At 36.0% G+C, this 17,777-nt stretch overlaps 1 protein-coding gene across 1 annotated transcript; it reads left to right on the top strand.

Annotated features, from left to right (window-relative positions):
• The first annotated feature begins 2,006 nt into the window (after window positions 1-2,006).
• LOC107800103 (alanine aminotransferase 2, mitochondrial) lies at window positions 2,007-7,969 on the top strand. Its single transcript, XM_016623249.2, has 15 exons — window positions 2,007-2,324; window positions 3,147-3,197; window positions 3,381-3,431; window positions 3,668-3,733; window positions 3,811-3,872; window positions 4,888-4,966; window positions 5,057-5,161; window positions 5,263-5,373; window positions 5,626-5,763; window positions 5,983-6,057; window positions 6,246-6,366; window positions 6,501-6,655; window positions 6,738-6,812; window positions 7,181-7,384; window positions 7,592-7,969. The coding sequence occupies exons 1-15, from the start codon at window positions 2,157-2,159 to the stop codon at window positions 7,706-7,708; spliced, it is 1,578 nt and encodes a 525-aa protein (XP_016478735.1). The 5' UTR covers window positions 2,007-2,156; the 3' UTR covers window positions 7,709-7,969.
• Window positions 7,970-17,777: the final 9,808 nt, after the last annotated feature.

The following is a 17,777-nucleotide window of genomic DNA, read 5'->3' on the forward strand; positions in this document are numbered from 1 at the left end:
GGACAGCTGAAACTAATTGACGACACATGTCGACTCGACTATATTAATCATAACATGTACAATCGTAGCCAAAAATCAGAAATCCAAGAGTATCACACAAGGGGTTCAGATTGCAATGTTAATACAGAAACGACCTTGGGAGCTAATTGAATGACCAATTACGAATTCAATTGAATATACAGTTTACATACACACATTATGAAGAAAGACTTGACCGAATACAGAGGTCCGGGCAAGGTGGACAATAGCAGTTCAAAAACACAAACTAAAACAAGATGTTTGGCCATACGGACAGACCTTTAACAACACACAAACACACGAACTAAAATAAAGAAAAGAGAATTAACTTACCTTAAAGCTTTGAAAGAAAAAATCAGAAAAATCCACTTGTGTTTTGAACAGATCCTCCTCAAGGTTGAACGGACTTTAATCGAAGTGTTTCTCAAATGAGAAACACTTCGATTAAGGTTCATTAGACCCTAATCTCTTGGCTTGAACAGACACAGACCAGGCTTGGGGTTTCTAGGGTTCGTAGATGGTAGATTTGGGACTTGGGTTTCCTTGGTTAGATTCGGACCAAACCAAGCATGGTTTGGTCACGAGGGAGGTCCGGGGACTGTCTGGTATGAATTTAGGGCAGATCGGTGTAGATCGAGTTTCGACTCGAATCTTCAAATGAAGATTCGAGAAGGTGGGATGGGATTCGAGATGTGTAGTTGGTGGATTTGGGTTCAGGACGGTGAGGAGCATCTATGGTGTTAAGGAGGGGGTCACCGGCGTCCATGCCGCCGACTTTAATGGTGGGGAATAAGGGGGCGGCTAGGGTTTCGTGGGGAAGGGGATGAGGACGAAGGCTGGGGTCTTGGATAGGGGGCAGGGTATGGTAGGAGGTTTATATATGGAATGGGTGGGCTGATCTCGGCCTTTGGATGAAGTACGATGAAGGGCTAGGATCCTTCAACTAACAGGAAACAGTGTCGTTTTAGACCTAAGGGGGTTGGGTCGGTCCGGGCGGAATGGATCGGGTTTGTTCATGGGTTAATGGGGAAGTGATCTTGGCCGTTGATCAATCTGAGATCAACGGCCCAGATCAGACCAGATTAAAACGGTGTCGTTTGGAAGTTCTTGAAGTAGGCTGGTCTGGACCGGGGCAAGCACAGGTTTTGGGTTGGGTTGTTTTGTTTGGGCCTCAGATTTTGCAATGGGAATCGGCCCAAATTTAATTAAAACAAGTTTCACCCTTTTTTTTATTTCTAATTTTTTAAACACACAACCTAATTAAACTAAAAACTAAACACCATTAATCAACACTTAATGTATTTATTACACGCATATATAAAAAAAATGTTTAAAGTAGGTAAAATTAAACAAGGCAACAAATCAGGACAAAAATGCGTATTTTATGATTTTCTATTTAACAACCGGATTACGGTTCAAATTACGCATGACACACACATTTTTTGTATTTTATTTTAATAAAAATAAAAATGGGCAAAGATCATAAATAATTAACAAAGTGTCACGTAAAATCCAAAAATTGTACAGTAGGACCATTTGTTATTTTTTTTATTTCTTTTGGAGCGATTGTCGCGTAAAACAAAAATCACGTGCTCACACCTATTTACTAGCTATTATTTTTTTTTTGCTTTGTATCTTTCTTCTGGATTTCATGTTGTTCCTATTTTTCCTATGAATTCTGTTGTGGTACTGATATTGTCTCCTTTTGTCTTTTTGTCCTCTTGAGCCGAGAGTCTTTCGGAAACAGTCTCTATACCCTTTCAGGATCGGTGTAAGGTCTGCGTACACAGTATCTTCTTCGGACTCCAGTGATAGAATTTTACTGGATCGTTGTTGATATTGTTGTTATAATAGATATGGTGTATACCATTATTTTTCTACCTTATTTTTAGAAACAGCCGAAACCTAAAACAGCTTACTCTACATTTTAGGAAATAGAAATCTTAAGATTTGATTTGGATATATAAATTGGTAAAAAAAATTGGCATAAGCCTAACTTGACAGAAACAGCGCCAATTGGAATTGTCTTCTTTGAGACGTGGGCAACAAGTCAAACGCACTTGCTTTTTGAATCTTGACCACTCTAACCCTTGCCCTCTTTCCTCTATTCTTCTTTATAATCGTTACCAGATTTCACTATGCGGAGATTCGTATCCTACAGATCTAGAAATCTCATCTCCACTACAACTACTTCTTCATTACTTGCTGCGTTTCGTTTCTTGTCCACTCTTCAGCCTTCATCTTCTGATTCAATGGGTTCCGATTATTCGTCCACACCTGTCACTCGAGACACCCTTAATCCCAAGGTAATCTTAATCTTAATTTTAATTTTATTTTTCTCTGTCACCAAGACGTTGTGAATTCGAGCAAAACAGCCTTTATACCCAGGGTGGTCGGTGTAAGGTGTGCGTACACACTATCCTCCCAGACCCCACTAAGTGGGATTATACTTTGTTGTTGTTGTTGTTGTTGTTGTTGTTTTCTCTGCTTTCTTGCATATAAAAGATGTAGTCTTTTCTACTGTTTCGCTGATTATTTTCTGTTATTGAGTTTGCCGCATCTCATTCTGGGTTTTTACCGACCTAATATAGTATTTGTTGAGTGTTTTTCGTGGCTATTTGTGTTGTAACGGAACGAGTTTAAATGGAGAAATGGATATTGAGGATTTACTCTCTATGACAGACTCGTGTGTTCGGAATATTTTTGGATGTTATAGCGAAATATGGTTATAGAGAATATATATTATAACATAACATAAAAATTGGTTCCGAAAAAGCTTGGCTTTTATAGTGAAATGTTGTTATATAGGGATGTTGTTATAGAGAGGTCTGACTGTTCCAAAAAGAAATTGTACTAGTTCTATTCTAATTTAATATGTTGCCAAAAAAGGATCTTTTGAGTTTTCATTCTTTGGAATTGGTAAGTGTTGATGCGAAAATCAATAGAGAGTACTGAGTCTTTATTGGAGAGCTAATTGATACATTGTTGCATTCATCATCTGATTTGACGCTTTCTACCTCGACTTAAATGCTGCGGTTTTTGCCAGTTTTCTTAAAGACCATATTTCGATTTTTTGTCTTGAATTTACATTACTTGAATAATTTTATGGTCCATTTTGTTGGGTTCAGGTTTTGAACTGTGAGTATGCTGTCCGTGGAGAGATTGTCACACTTGCTCAGGTAGTCTTTTTACTTTGTTTACTGGCTATGGCTTTTGTTTGTTGATTCCTGTAAACTGTATATGTAATCTATGTTGAGACTTCTGTTGATTCAGCTATTATTAATTGGATCTGCTGAATTTCATAATTTTGAAGAACTTGTATATGTTCAGAGAGGCCTGTTTAATTTTTCTTTTTGATGCAGAAATTGCAGGAAGAAATCAAGGAGAATCCAGGTTCTCATCCCTTCGATGAGGTATTCACTCTTGTAAACTTGGTTTTCTCCTTTCCCCTTTTGCTTTAACAATCCATGCTTTATAAATACTTCATTTCCATTTATGTAATTGATGCCAGTCTTGGGAATAGATCTTCAATAGAACTATTCTTATAAAGCTCTACATCGGTTATAAGTTGATGACCTGAAGTAGGCACCACCTAGAACTTTTTTGAGTTTCTAATTTATTCTGTCATCGTTCCTCTGATAACGTGCAGATCTTATACTGCAATATTGGAAATCCTCAATCACTGGCTCAGCAGCCTATCACTTTCTTTAGAGAGGTGGGCATAAATTATTCATATAGTTTCATTAATTATAGAATCATCCGGCGATTTCTAAGGTTAACTTTTTATGTTAGGTCCTTGCATTGTGCGACCATCCAGCCATTTTGGACAAAAGTGAAACACAAGGTCTGTTCAGGTATGAAATTTTTCGGCCTCTGCATCTTTTAGTTGAATGGAATAAAATATGCACCTGATATCCGTATATAACACACTTCTGTAACATGACTGTCACCAGCAAATTTTCATGTCAGTAGTCTATTCCCTGTACACTTAGAAGATGATATGATTATAGATCCTGCTATTGGCAATTTGACATGAGTCGACAGCTGTTCTTCTATATTGTCGTTCAGTGAATAATAAGCAGGAGTTAATTCAACATTCAGATGACTGTCTTTTTAGTTCTTATTTGAAATGTCCAATTCATAAGAAAAAGTTTTTGTTTTTGAAGTCTATTCAAGTGAGGAAAAAAAATGAGCTGTCATTGAATATGAGCTACCAATATACAGCGAAATACTATTGAGAACTATTTACTTGAGGTAGATAAAGGAAAGGCTTGGAGAGCTGTCAGTGCTAATTCCTTATGTTGCTCCCAAGATCTATTTGAGCTAAGTGTTTCGTCTTTAGATGCAAGCTAAATTGGAATTCCGTGTTTGCGTCTTTTTCATAGTCACCTTTGGTTTAAGGATTCAACTTCAAACCTACAACTTATTTGATCCGTCTTGTTTTAATTTTCGTTGGAAAAGGTCATAGTTTTTGAGTTCATCACTATGTGCTTTTTATACTTTTTTGCAAGTCGTAAAGATATTCGTTGTTTGAAATCCATATATTATTGTATTTATAAAATATAGAAAATTGCAAAGCCCCAAGCATAGATATCTGACTCAAAGAGAAACAAAATTTCTTGTCTTACGACTTCACTTTTTAAAACCCTGGTTTCTTTTGAGAAAGAGTGTGAAGAAGAATTCTTCATCAATTTTAACTCTGCTTCCAGTTCAGCAATAGCTTGACACAATTTTTTGGTCTGGGGAATATTTGTTTATGCAGTGCAATCATTGTTTGAAAGAGGAGTTCTCTTCAATTTGAAATTTCAAAATAGTTGTAAACTTTGAGAAATTGCAACTGCTTATTTTCATTCCTTCTTGCTTTTGTAGTGCGGATGCCATAGAACGAGCTTTCCAGATCCTTGACCAAATTCCTGGGAGAGCAACTGGTGCATACAGCCACAGTCAGGTGACTATCTTCTCGAGATTATTCTAGTTTTGCAGAGGGTTATGTAGGTTTAATAAATATATAACTTTTTATTGTGTTCCCTAAATACAGGGCATCAAAGGATTGCGCGATACAATTGCTTCTGGTATTGAAGCTCGTGATGGCTATCCTGTGGATCCAAATGATCTTTTCTTGACTGATGGTGCAAGTCCAGCGGTAAATTTTATTTATATCCTTTTTATTTTAATAGCTTTTAGGAAAGTAGTTTGTAGCAAATATCACGTAGTTGGTAATGCCGGTTCTTCTCTTTTATTCAGGTTCACATGATGATGCAGCTGCTCATCAGGTCAGAGAATGATGGAATTCTCTGTCCCATTCCCCAGTATCCTCTTTACTCTGCTTCAATTGCCCTCCATGGTGGAACTCTTGTACGTACTGTTGCTTCAAAATAAAATTGACTTATGCTAGTTGTTTTGTTGGCTGAAATGAAACTGAAGATTGATGTCTGTACAAATGTTACTAAATGCCATGTTTGACTGCTCTTATGAGAGCTTTTCTTGAAAGTACCACTAGTGCATGCATTAATCTGATCAACTTATTCTTTAAAGACCCTTTATTTGATTCTTGAAAGGTAATCCTTTGAGAAGTTCTTAATATTTGCATATCATCTGGTTTTGTAGGTTCCTTATTATCTTGATGAACAAACAGGATGGGGGCTTGAGATCTCAGAACTTGAGCAACAGCTGAAAACCGCAAAATCCAAGGGTATTGATGTTAGGGCTTTGGTTGTCATCAATCCAGGCAACCCTACTGGGCAGGTAGTCTTTTAATAGATTTTGGAAGGCTCATTTATGATTTTTCTTCTGAAATAGGAACATAATAAACATCTCTGACAAGATGCTGTTGCAATAGAATATGATATCTCTCGCTTCCCCAAAATAAAAAAAGAAAGATAAAGGATAAAAAAGAAAAAAATAGAAATAAGCCCTATTTAACCCTTTCATGTGGTGTGAATATTTTCCTATGCGTAACTATAGGTTCTTGGTGAGGCCAACCAACGGGAAATTGTAGAATTCTGCAAGAGGGAAGGCCTTGTCCTTCTGGCTGATGAAGTGAGTTAATTATCCTCTAAAATTCTTCTATGCTTGATATGACAAAGTCTTTTGCTTCCTCGGCAGCTTGTTGACTCTGAACTTGTTTATTGATGTTTCACTGTCAGATTTTGACTTTCTGAGCAATCTGGGGTTGTATTGAACTTCAACGTTGTAATTATCTTTCATAATTTATGGAACTAATACAGGTCTATCAAGAAAATGTTTACGTGCCTGACAAGAAATTCCACTCATTTAAGAAAGTTTCCCGCTCAATGGGATATGGTGAAAAGGATATATCTTTAGTGTCTTTTCAGTCCGTGTCAAAAGGTACATATTTCCCTTTCCTTTGCCATTTCTTTGGGTGCTGGGTCCGGGTGGTTTAAGAAGGGGGATAGGGCTTCTTATTCTTCAAAATGCAAATAAATTTTGCTCTTATTTTTCGTTTACCTTGGCGGCTTTAGGATTCTATGGAGAGTGTGGAAAGCGAGGAGGTTACATGGAGGTCACTGGTTTTAGCCCTGAAGTGCGGGAACAGATATACAAAGTGGCGTCTGTCAATCTGTGTTCCAATATCTCTGGTCAGATACTTGCAAGTCTCATCATGAGTCCCCCAAAGGTTTGTAATGCTATTTCCCAATAATGTGTTTGCCTTGCATATTCCCTGAGGAAAAGGCTAATGAGAGCATGGGTACATGCAGGTGGGAGATGAATCATACGTGTCTTTTTCTGCGGAGAAAGAAGGAATACTGTCGTCCTTGGCAAGACGTGCAAAGGTTAGTGAAAACTGGCATATAGGACCGTTGATGCTATTATAATTAGTTTGTTCATTTAAAGTAGGAGAAACTGAACCTGAACATAAGAACTGCTTAATATAACAACAACAACAACAATCCAGTGAAATCCCACAAGTGAGGTCTGGGGAGGTTAGTGTGTACGCAGACCTTACCCCTTCACCGGAGGACTAGAGAGGCTGTTTCTGATAAGAACTGCTTAATATAGCAAGCAGAAAATGATTTCTGAGAATTTACTCCAGTAGAGTTCACATTTTAGCTTCATTTTTTGGGTTTATATCTGTAAACTTGTTAAATATTCCATTTCTCATATTTTTTTTCCCTCTCATCTCTTTTAACAATACCGTCAGACACTAGAAGATGCATTAAATAGTTTGGAAGGAGTGACATGCAATAGAGCAGAAGGGGCTATGTATCTCTTTCCGCGTATTAACTTGCCCGACAAAGCAATAAAAGCAGCAGAAGCAGCTAAAACTGCACCAGACGCCTTTTATGCTAAACGCCTCCTTAATGCCACTGGAATCGTTGTTGTTCCAGGCTCTGGATTTCGTCAGGTAATTGTTACATTTGCAGCTTTGCCATCTTGTCAATGCCATTATTAATATTGATATCCTTTGGTAATAGTTTCCGACCATTTTCAACAAATTTGTATGAACTTTTCACTTGAATGGTAAAATGTCGCCAGAGAAAAAGCAAGCATTTCTGATTATCTTGTACATGTTGGTCTCTCTCTTACACTACTGGATTTTTCTTCTGTGTAGGTTCCTGGAACCTGGCATTTTAGATGCACAATTTTACCACAAGAAGAGAAGATACCAGCTATTGTATCTCGTCTTACAGAATTCCACGAGAAGTTCATGAATGAATTTCGCGGCTGAGGAATTGGCTCCTAGCGGATCCTAATAATAGAGAATTTTGAATAAGCACTGCCGGTTGGTTCTTGTCTTTGTTTGGCCTCTACTTAATAGTCAAACTGTCAGGACTATAATGTCCCAAATTTTGGGGATTGTTTCTCATTTTCTGGTTTGAATTCGCCCTTCCTCGTAGTTGAAATTGTATAAGCTTCAGTCAAAACTGTAGCCTGGTAATTTATCCCAAGCCCAGACGTGCAGTGGAAATATAAATGTGACTTTGTGCTATACATTTATCATGTAACTGGTGCAGCAACTTTTCAAATCATCACAATTATACAATTATATCATATCTAAAACCTAAAATAGTGGATTCAGTTCATTAACAATTTGTTACAAAAGAGAACTCCAGAGACTCTACTACAAGATAATGGATGTATAATTAGAGACACTTGGGTTTTGTACTTTCCACTTTAACTCAAAACACATGCAGTATTCAATCAATTGTAGTATTATTGAAAGGCTTTAAAACTTCTTTTTGTTTTCTTACTATCTAGAAAAATGTGGCGAATGGGAGGTTATATACCATATCTCCATATCAATTGTATTATTGAGAGACCCACACAAAGACGGACCCGGGATTTAAAATTTATGGGTTCTGAATTTGCAATCGAACTCATAAGCCGTCTTGGATACTGGGTTCGCAATTAAATATTTATACATATTTTAATGAACTTTTAATACAAATACATAATCTAAGCAAAAGTTACTGGATTCCTCCGAACGCGTATCTAACACTCTCCCTCCGCCCTTGGACCCACGCGCAAATTAACCAAACAGAAAAATGGTGCTATCAGCTGACCAGATGATCAGTCATCACCAACATCAACAGTTAAAAGACAAGCTGAACCCAATCACCAGAACCATATTTAGCTTAGGGGTGGCAAATGAGCGGGTTGGACTGAATTTGGGTGGGTCAAGATGGGTTAGGTCAATAAATGGGTCATTACCCAACCCAACCCAAAGTGTACTTGGGCTAAGATGAACTGGGTCAAGATGGGCTAAACAATGGGTCATAACCCAACCCGCCCAACTTAACCCATATTTTAGAACCATGCTCATCTTGCATAAAAAAACCTTTTACCTAAAAATCTGTAAGTTGACATTTTTTTGCGGGGGGGGGGGGGGTAGAAAAACGAAAAAAATAAGAAAATTGAAAATAAAAAAAAAATAAAAAAAAACTTTTGAGGGGGTTTGCAGGGGGAGGGGGGCAGAGTGGGTGGATAGGTGGGTGGCGCAAAAAAATAAAAGAACAGAAAATAAAAAATTCACAAAAAAAGAAGTAAAACTGGGGCAACTAAGTAAATTTCTATATAAGTTGGGTTGAAATACCTTTTGTTTTGGGTGAGTTTTATGGGTTGTATTTGGGCTGCTTAATGGGTCAGAATGAGCTATGAAAAATAATGAGCAAAATTCATTTATAGCCCATCGGCCCAAACATATATCATTCAGTAGCCCAAAAATTGCAGTATGCATTTTATAGCCCAAAAGTAATTCTAGTGGCTAGCCTAAAAGTACTTAACTAAGAGGCTCAGATCTGCAAAGACAGATCGCAGAAAGAGAGGCGACTATGCCATGGCTGCAAAGACAAACCTCATTGCCGATCCTCGTAGATGCTCCGCCGCTTCAATCGCCGCCATCATCGACTGTTTCAACCCATCAATTATAGTTTCCAATTCCGAAGCTTCCCCATCAACAAGCAAAGAAACGTTCCGGTGTTAATTAGGCTAATTTACCTTCTCATCTCTTTTAATCTCTGATTTTAGCTTCCCCTTGCTCTGGTGTTAATTCTTGGTCTATTGAGTAATTAATTGTAGGAAAGAACATAGAAGGTTTAAAACCAACCATTGATTTGTGAATACCTTAGGAAAGAACTGGGATTTTTCCATGTTTGAATACTATGAAAACTTCCCTTTTCCATCTTCTTTTTCTTTGATGAAGTTGGTTTTGCTCTTGCCAAACACAACGTTTCAATATTTACAAGAGTTGGGTTGTTTCTTCCCTTTCCTTTCCTTTTCGTCATTATTGTCGCTCCGACCTTTTTTTTATTCCAGAAGACGTGGGTAATAGGGTTAGAGGAGTGTCTTATTCATATGCTAATGGTATCACAGATTTTGTTGCTTTTTCATCCCTCAATACTCCTTTCGAGATTAAGATTATATTAGTAAAATTGCACTATGTAAAAAAAGATACACAAAAGCGCTCGGGATACATTTATGATATATATGGATACATTGCACGATACACTTTATATACAAAATTTATGCAATATATATACTAAATAGACTGTCACTATACAAAAAATATACTAAAATAGATTGTCACTATACAATATACCGTCACTATACAAAATATATACTAAAATAGACTGTCACTATACAATTTATATACAATAGACCGTCACTATACAAAATATATATGAAATAGACTGTCACTATACAATATATATACACTAGACCGTCATTATACAAAATATATACAAAATTTGTCACTATGCAAAATACAAAATATATACAAAAATAGACTGTCATTATACAAAAATATACAAAATAGACTGTCACCATACAAAAAATATAAAAAATAGACTGTCACTATACAAAATAGATGTAGCTATATAAAATATATACAAAAAAGGCTGTCACTATATAAAAATACATGATACACTCCAAATACACAGTGTGCACACATTACACATACAAATTATATATAATTTATATACACTATGTTTACGTATTAGAAAATACACATTATATACAATTTTGGATATATTGTTCAGACAGATTATACATTCGCGATACAAAATACATTTGGGGTACACAAATATATACACTTTAAATACACAAGCACACTCGAGATAGACTCAATATACACTAAGGATACATTGTCGAACTTAGGATACAATATTTATACTTTGCAATATATATAACTTTTCTACAAAACTATAATTCATTAAAATTATCCTGTATATACAACTCTATACATACATATATATGCGCACACACACATTATACATGTATTTATGATTGAACTGTTCTCAACTATTGTTTTTCCACTTATATGATTGAAAAGACTAAGTCGAACTTGGGAATTAACTAAAGAAAGGAGATGAAAATCATCACCAATTATGTGTGAGAACTTCTAAGAAAGAAAATATTTTGGAGGGAAGGGAAAAAAGGATTGGCGTGTGGTTTATTGTAAAAAGAAGCTTCACTCCTTTGTTTGGTTATGGAGCAACACTTGATATCTTTTTAAAGCTGATATAAGAAGTCTTGATTTTTATTGTTTTCCATTGAATCAAAGACTTAATTGTAATGTAATAAGGTATTACTGTTGGGAAAATAGTAAAATAATTGTTAGCTCATGAAAAAATCTTAATTTTTTTTAATAACATTTTATGTTCAATCAAAATTTTTTAGTAGTACCGTTAATAGAAATAAAGTGGGGCAAACGGTGTTAAGAGTTAACAGAATTGAAGAAAAGAAGTAAAAAAATATAGAAAAAGTAAAAAGTCAAGTGTGATACTTAAGAAAGAGAAAACAATTTGGTATTGGGAAGGAAAAATATCTTGGGAAGATAAAAAAGTAAGAAAGAGAAAACAATTTGGTACTGGGAAGGAAAAATATCTACGGAAGATAAAAAAGTTAGTACCAAAATTTACTTTTGTCTTTTGTCCGTTGGTTTTATCCGATGGGCTACAATTTGATATTAGTTTTATCTGGACATTTCGAGTTACGTGCAAAACTTTGGACTAATACTTTTTTTCAACGGCTATACACGGTAGTTTTCTCAAAAATAATGGGTTAACTTAGACCCAAATTAACCCATGAGCTAAAATATTTGTAGCCTAAACCATTAATCTCTGGACGGATTGGATGAGTTCGAGCTCAAATTGCGACCCCTAATTTAGCTTAATATTTTCTATAGAACTTATAGTCATCTTGGTAGCAGATCAGCTTCCAACATCAAGCTTAAGGTTTTACTCCAAGCCATACTAATCTGTAACGTATCGATCTTTTTCTTTCTTTTTTGTTATATATATTTTCCCTCAATCTGTAAAGCCATGTTTCTTCCAAAGTCTTATCAGGATTCAACTCTTTCCCTGTGTATAAATATTTAAATAAATGTGGGGAATCTGATCACATCACTAATAGCCAGTTTGGCCAAGCGGGAGAAATCAGCTTATTTTGAGAAGTGCTTTTGAAAAAAGTACTTTTGGAGAGAATCAGTGTTTGTGTTTGGCCAAGCTTTTTAGAAAGTGCTTTTTAAGTGTCAAATTACGAATAAGGACATGAATAGATTTACTTAATAATTAATATTATAAGTAAATAAATACTATCAAAATTTTGTCATTACATGCAATAATTAAAAAAAATTCATTTTATTTAAGTAAAATATGAAAATGAAATTAAAAAGTACTTAATTCTTTTAATATAAGTTAAATATATTAAAATTCCTTCAACAAATATCAAAACATTCACCCCTAAAGTCACTATATATTAGAAAGTTTCCTAAATATAAGAAGAAATATTTATAAATTAATATCCTAAGTATTAGGTTTAAGGGTTATTTTGGTATATACTATATTTTGTTAAGGATATTTTAGATAAGAAGGAAAGCCAAAACTGTTTCTGCTTCTGCTTTTGGAAATAAACTACTTTTTTCTGCTTCTCTGAAACTGCTTCTGTTCTTCCCAAAAGCACTTTTTTTTTTCAAATAAGCTTGGCCAAACACCTCAAATTAGAAAAAAAATGCTTTTGAAAAAAAAACACTTTTTTTTGTCTTGAAAAGCTTGGCCAAACAGGCTATAAAGATCCAACAAACAACTAAAGATACATAGCTGGTGCCAAATTACAAAGGTACCTTGTTACCTAACAAAAAAAAATAAAAATTAAGGGAGATCATTTAAATGCCTCCTAAACTGATGTTTTAATTAGCATATAGGGGAAAGGGGTAGAGTGATGTGATTCTTCCGGTTAACAAAGAATCAACCGACCAGGATCAAGATCTTGAGACGAAAACGTGGTTTGTGAGCTGATTTCAAGAAACAACGTATCTCAAGTTTTAGAACTCGGAATATGATGATTCAAAAACGAGGTGAAAGATGATAATCTGGACTATAAGATTTGTAGATCAAGCCATAAATTAAAAGATAAGATTTGTGCAAAATGATACAGGTTCGTACTAGGTTGTTATACACCTGTATGAATAGAATTCTTTACCACAATTAGGAATGTACTATATTGGGGTTTTCTCCTCCTATATAAGGGGACCTCAATCATTTGTAAAGGACACATTATTCACTGCAATAGAGTATTCTACTCTGCTTTTCTCATTTACCGTGCTCAACAACTGTTCTTCAGCGTTATCATTCTTTACTTTACTGTTCATACTTTATTGGTTCTTAGCTCGCCTCGGGGTCCCTGAGATAATCGAGCTCGAGGCCCTTAATGCTCTAACAATAATGGTTTGGTTTATCAATTCTTCTTACTTAAACCTATTATTACTTGTATATTCACTAGTATTGGAATAAATCACATATCTTTAAAATCATAAATTATTTTTAATTATTACTCACATTGTTCGAGGTAAACAAATTTGTTTCACAAGTTTTATTTTGCTGATCATCTTAACTAATAACACCAACGCAAGAATCAAACGCAGCAGCTTAAAAAACATCGTCGAACAAATAATCTTCCACGTCATCTAATGCATTCAATAAGGACACTCTTTCCACATTAAGGTTCTTGGAATAAGTTTTGCTACAGAATGTATTATATATACTCTTATCTCATACATCAGACTATCCTGAGCCAAGGGTCTATTGTAAACATCCTCTCTATCCTTACAAGGTAGGGGGTATGATCTGCATACAGACTACCCTCCTCAGATCTCACAATGTAGGATAATACTGAGTATATTGTTGTTGTTGTCGTCATACATGAGACTATATTCACAATCTAAAAGATTAAAAGATATATGCTTTCCCAAATTAAATCAAGGTTCCAGCTTTCAAATGGTAGTAGAAGCATTATTAGCAAGTATGACAGATAGGGAAAGCAAGACAATTGTTACCTCACTGCTTAATTAGCAAAAAAGATGGCATAAATTGGTTCAGTGCAAACAGAGGAAAAAGGACAATTATTGCAGCAGCTATCTCCAAAATGAGAAAATAACAAATGTAGAATAAAGAACCTTTTTTGTGGGAAAAGCAAATTGGTCTTGATCAGATTGCTTGAAACAATAACTACAGACCCTGATCACTACTCCCTTTTCTTGTACTGTCCTTGGCTCAAATGACGTGCACTTGGCACAGAAACTCGCCTACATAATCGACAGCGGTGCCTGCGGTTGAACAATGTGAACTTGAAATCACAGTCGTAACACTCCTACAGCTCTAGTTGGTCGTAACATCGTTGGTCGGAATATTATTTTATTAATTTAATTTTACCAACCAAAGTTGGTCGGTGTATAAAATTTAATAATTTTTTATACCGACTAACTTATGTCGGTATTGGAAAATATTTTTTTAATAAATTATTAAAATTTTAAAAAACCGACCAACTGTCGGTAATGGAAAATATTATTTTTTAAAATAATTAAAATTTAAAAATTCCGACCAACGATGGTCGGCAAATGAACAGTGCAGGCAGAAAACCGACCAAAGTTGGTCGGTAATGTTGAATTCTGGGAATTCATTGTACATTAACCGACCAACATTGGTCGGTAATGTGCAATTTTTTATTATTTACCAATCAAAGTTGATCGGTTTTCTAGGTTTAATTTTGGCATAAAATGCCTGTTTTGGTAGCTACACCACCTCCCAAATAAAAACAACATACCAATACCCCCAATTCACATCTAATAATCACCAATCACCTCATACAACCCCTAATTCACCGTAAATCCAACCAAATATCCAACAACAACAACAACCAAACATCCAATTAATACTTTAAAACTAACAAATTAAAGTTCAATTGAACATCACAATCCAAAACCAAGAAAAAACTAATTACAACAAGTTAAAAATTGTTCAATCTAATTCAAAATTAGTTCTATTAGTCTAGTTGAAAGTATATCAAAGTATTGGTCAATGGGTGTTTTTGTAATGACCTGGCCATTCGTTAAGAAATCAAGCTCCGTTCGGCGGCGTAAGGTCTGGAACAGCTTCATAATATGAGTATTGACTTGCATGCATGATTGAATTTAGTTAACGGATGATTCAGAGTCAAATTGGAAGAAAGAAATTTAGTTTTGGAAGCTTAAGCGGTGAGAATTTGACCGGAATTTGACTTTTGTGTAAACGACTCCGGAATGAGTTTTGGATGATGTCAGCAGCTTCGTATGGTGATTTTGGACTTAGGCGCGTGTCCGAATTCGGACTTGGAGGTCCGTAGGGAAATTGAGGCATTTCGGCGAAAGTTGAAAAAGTTGAAGTTTGGAAAATGGAGAAGTTTGATCCATAGTTGAGTTTTGTGACATCGGGGTCGGAATCAGAGTCAAATTGGAAGAAAGAAATCTAGTTTTGGAAGCTTAAGCGATGAGAATTTGACCGGAATTTGACTTTTGTGTAAACGACTCCGGAATGAGTTTTGGATGATGTCAGCAGCTTCGTATGGTGATTTTGGACTAAGGCGCGCGTCCGAATTCGGACTTGGAGGTTCGTAGGATAAATTGAGGCATTTCGGCGAAAGTTGGAAAAGTTAAAGTTTGGAAAATGGAGAAGTTTGACCCATAGTTGAGTTTTGTGATATCGGGGTCGGAATACGATTCCGAGAGTTGGAGCAGCTCCATTATGTCATTTTGGACTTGTACGCAAAATTTGGCATCATTCCGGATTGATTTGATAGGTTTCGGCGAGAGTTCTGGAAGTTGGAAGATTTGAAAGTTCCTAGTTCAGATCATGGTGTGATTCGTCGTTTCGGCGTTGTTTGATGTGATTTGAGACCTCGAGCGAGTTCGTGTTAGGTTATATAAATTGTTTGTGTGTTTAGACGGGGTCCCGTGGGCCTCGGGTGTGTTCCGGGTGGGCTACAGGTCATTTTTCCCATTTTTGGAACTGCTGTTTTTCTGCTTCTGGTATTCTCCTTCGCGATCGCGAATAGCCTTTCGCGTTCGCGATATGTTGTTGCCGACTACCTCGGAATCCTTCTTCGTGTTCGCGTTATCACTTTGCGTTCGCGAAGCCCAACATTCTTACTCTTCGCGTTCGCGTAGGTTCTTGGTTATTCTTCTCCGCGTTCGCGAGCTCATTGTCGTGTTCGCGATGAGCAACCTGGGCAGCCTTCATGTTTCTTCTTCGCGAACGCGATCCTTCCTCCGTGTTCGCGATGCAAAAATGCCTGGGCAGACAGAATATATTCCAAAATCTAGAGTTAGACCATTTTATTCATATCTTGACTTGTGGAATTCGGTTTTGAGCGATTCTTTGAGTGTTTTCACACAAATCGATTAGGTAATTGTTCTTCACCTAGAATCTAACATATTCTATGATTGTATCTTCATTTTTATCATTTAATTTATATTTTGAGTTGAGGAAAATGTTGGTTTTGAAAGAAAATTTCTAAAATGAAAAAAATCGTGATTTGAGGACCAAATGGTATCAGAATTTAATAAATTTTGTATGGTTGAACTTGTAATGGAATGAGTATTCGATTTTTTGTAAAATTTGTTGGGTTCCGAAGTGCAGGACCGAAGGTCGACTTTTGGACCGATTTTTGTTTTTTTTAAAGATTGAGACTTTATGATTCAGAATAGTTTTTTATGTGTTTTATTTGTGCTTTGAAGTTATTTTGGTTGGATTTGAGCCGTTAGGAGGTCTTTCCACCCAAGAAGTGCATTTTAGAGTGTTGATCTGTCGTCTTTGAGGTAAATATCTTGCCTAATCTTATGTAGGGGACTTCCCCTTAGGATTTGAGTCTTCTATGTTGATTGTAGTTCGTGTACGCGAGGTGACGAGTGCGTACTCAAACTTATTTGGTGGAAATTGGTGTTTTAGGGTTCTTAGATCCTTATATTCACTATGTATGAATTTATTATTGGTATGATTGAGCTCCTGCTTATTAGTTTGCCTCTACATGCTTAACTGGAATTAATTGTTTCATGATTCACCCTTATTGCCTAGTTGACATCCTATTTGATTTAACTGAATGATTTCGCCTCTCCTATTGTCATGCTATCTTTCGTAGCTGCTATCTTATTAAGAATTATTATTATCCCCCTGAAATTATTTAGTCTTAAGTGAAGCTAAGATTATCTTTCCTTAATTGAATTGTCGAATATCGTCGAAATTGTCTGACCTTAAAAGGAATTTAGATAACCTATATCTTTGTTGACCTGCCTTTATTTGGGACTACTTGACTCGTGTTGATTTCTTATTATTGACTTGTATATTGTGGGACTGTTGCTACATGTTTGATTTCCATTTTGTTGAACTGTTCCCTTTATGCCAGCATTCTTTTCTGTGGTTATTCCTTGTGAGCCGATCCTACAGTTTCTTCGTGATTTACAGTTCTTGAGTTGACTTACTTGCCGTACTTTGTATTATTGTCATTGTTGTTGTTGTGTATTTATTTTGGGACTGCGAATCGGTATTCCGGGAGATCCCTCCTGCATGTTTACTTTGGGACTATGGATCGGTATTCCAGGAGATCCCCCTCTGCATGTTTACTCTGGGACTACGGTTCAGTATTCCGGGAGATCCCCTTGCACCTTTATATTTGGGACTATGGATCAGTATTCCGGGAGATCCCCCTGCACCTTTATATTTGGGACTACGGGACTATATCCTAGGAGATCCCCCTGTACTGGATAATTACTTTTGGACTACGGATCGGTATTCCGAGAGATTTCCCTACATATTTACAATTTGGACTACGGGACGATATCCTGGGAAATCCTCTGCACATTTACGTTTGGGACTATGGGATGATATCCTGTGAGATCTCCTGTTAATATCACTATGTTTTGAGCTGTTGTTTTCCTTGATCCTATCCCTGTGTAAACATTCTTTGTGTTGTCTGTTATATTCCTTATA

Source organism: Nicotiana tabacum, chromosome 8, assembly GCF_000715075.1.
Source record: "Nicotiana tabacum cultivar K326 chromosome 8, ASM71507v2, whole genome shotgun sequence".
Taxonomy (NCBI): Eukaryota; Viridiplantae; Streptophyta; class Magnoliopsida; order Solanales; family Solanaceae; genus Nicotiana; species Nicotiana tabacum.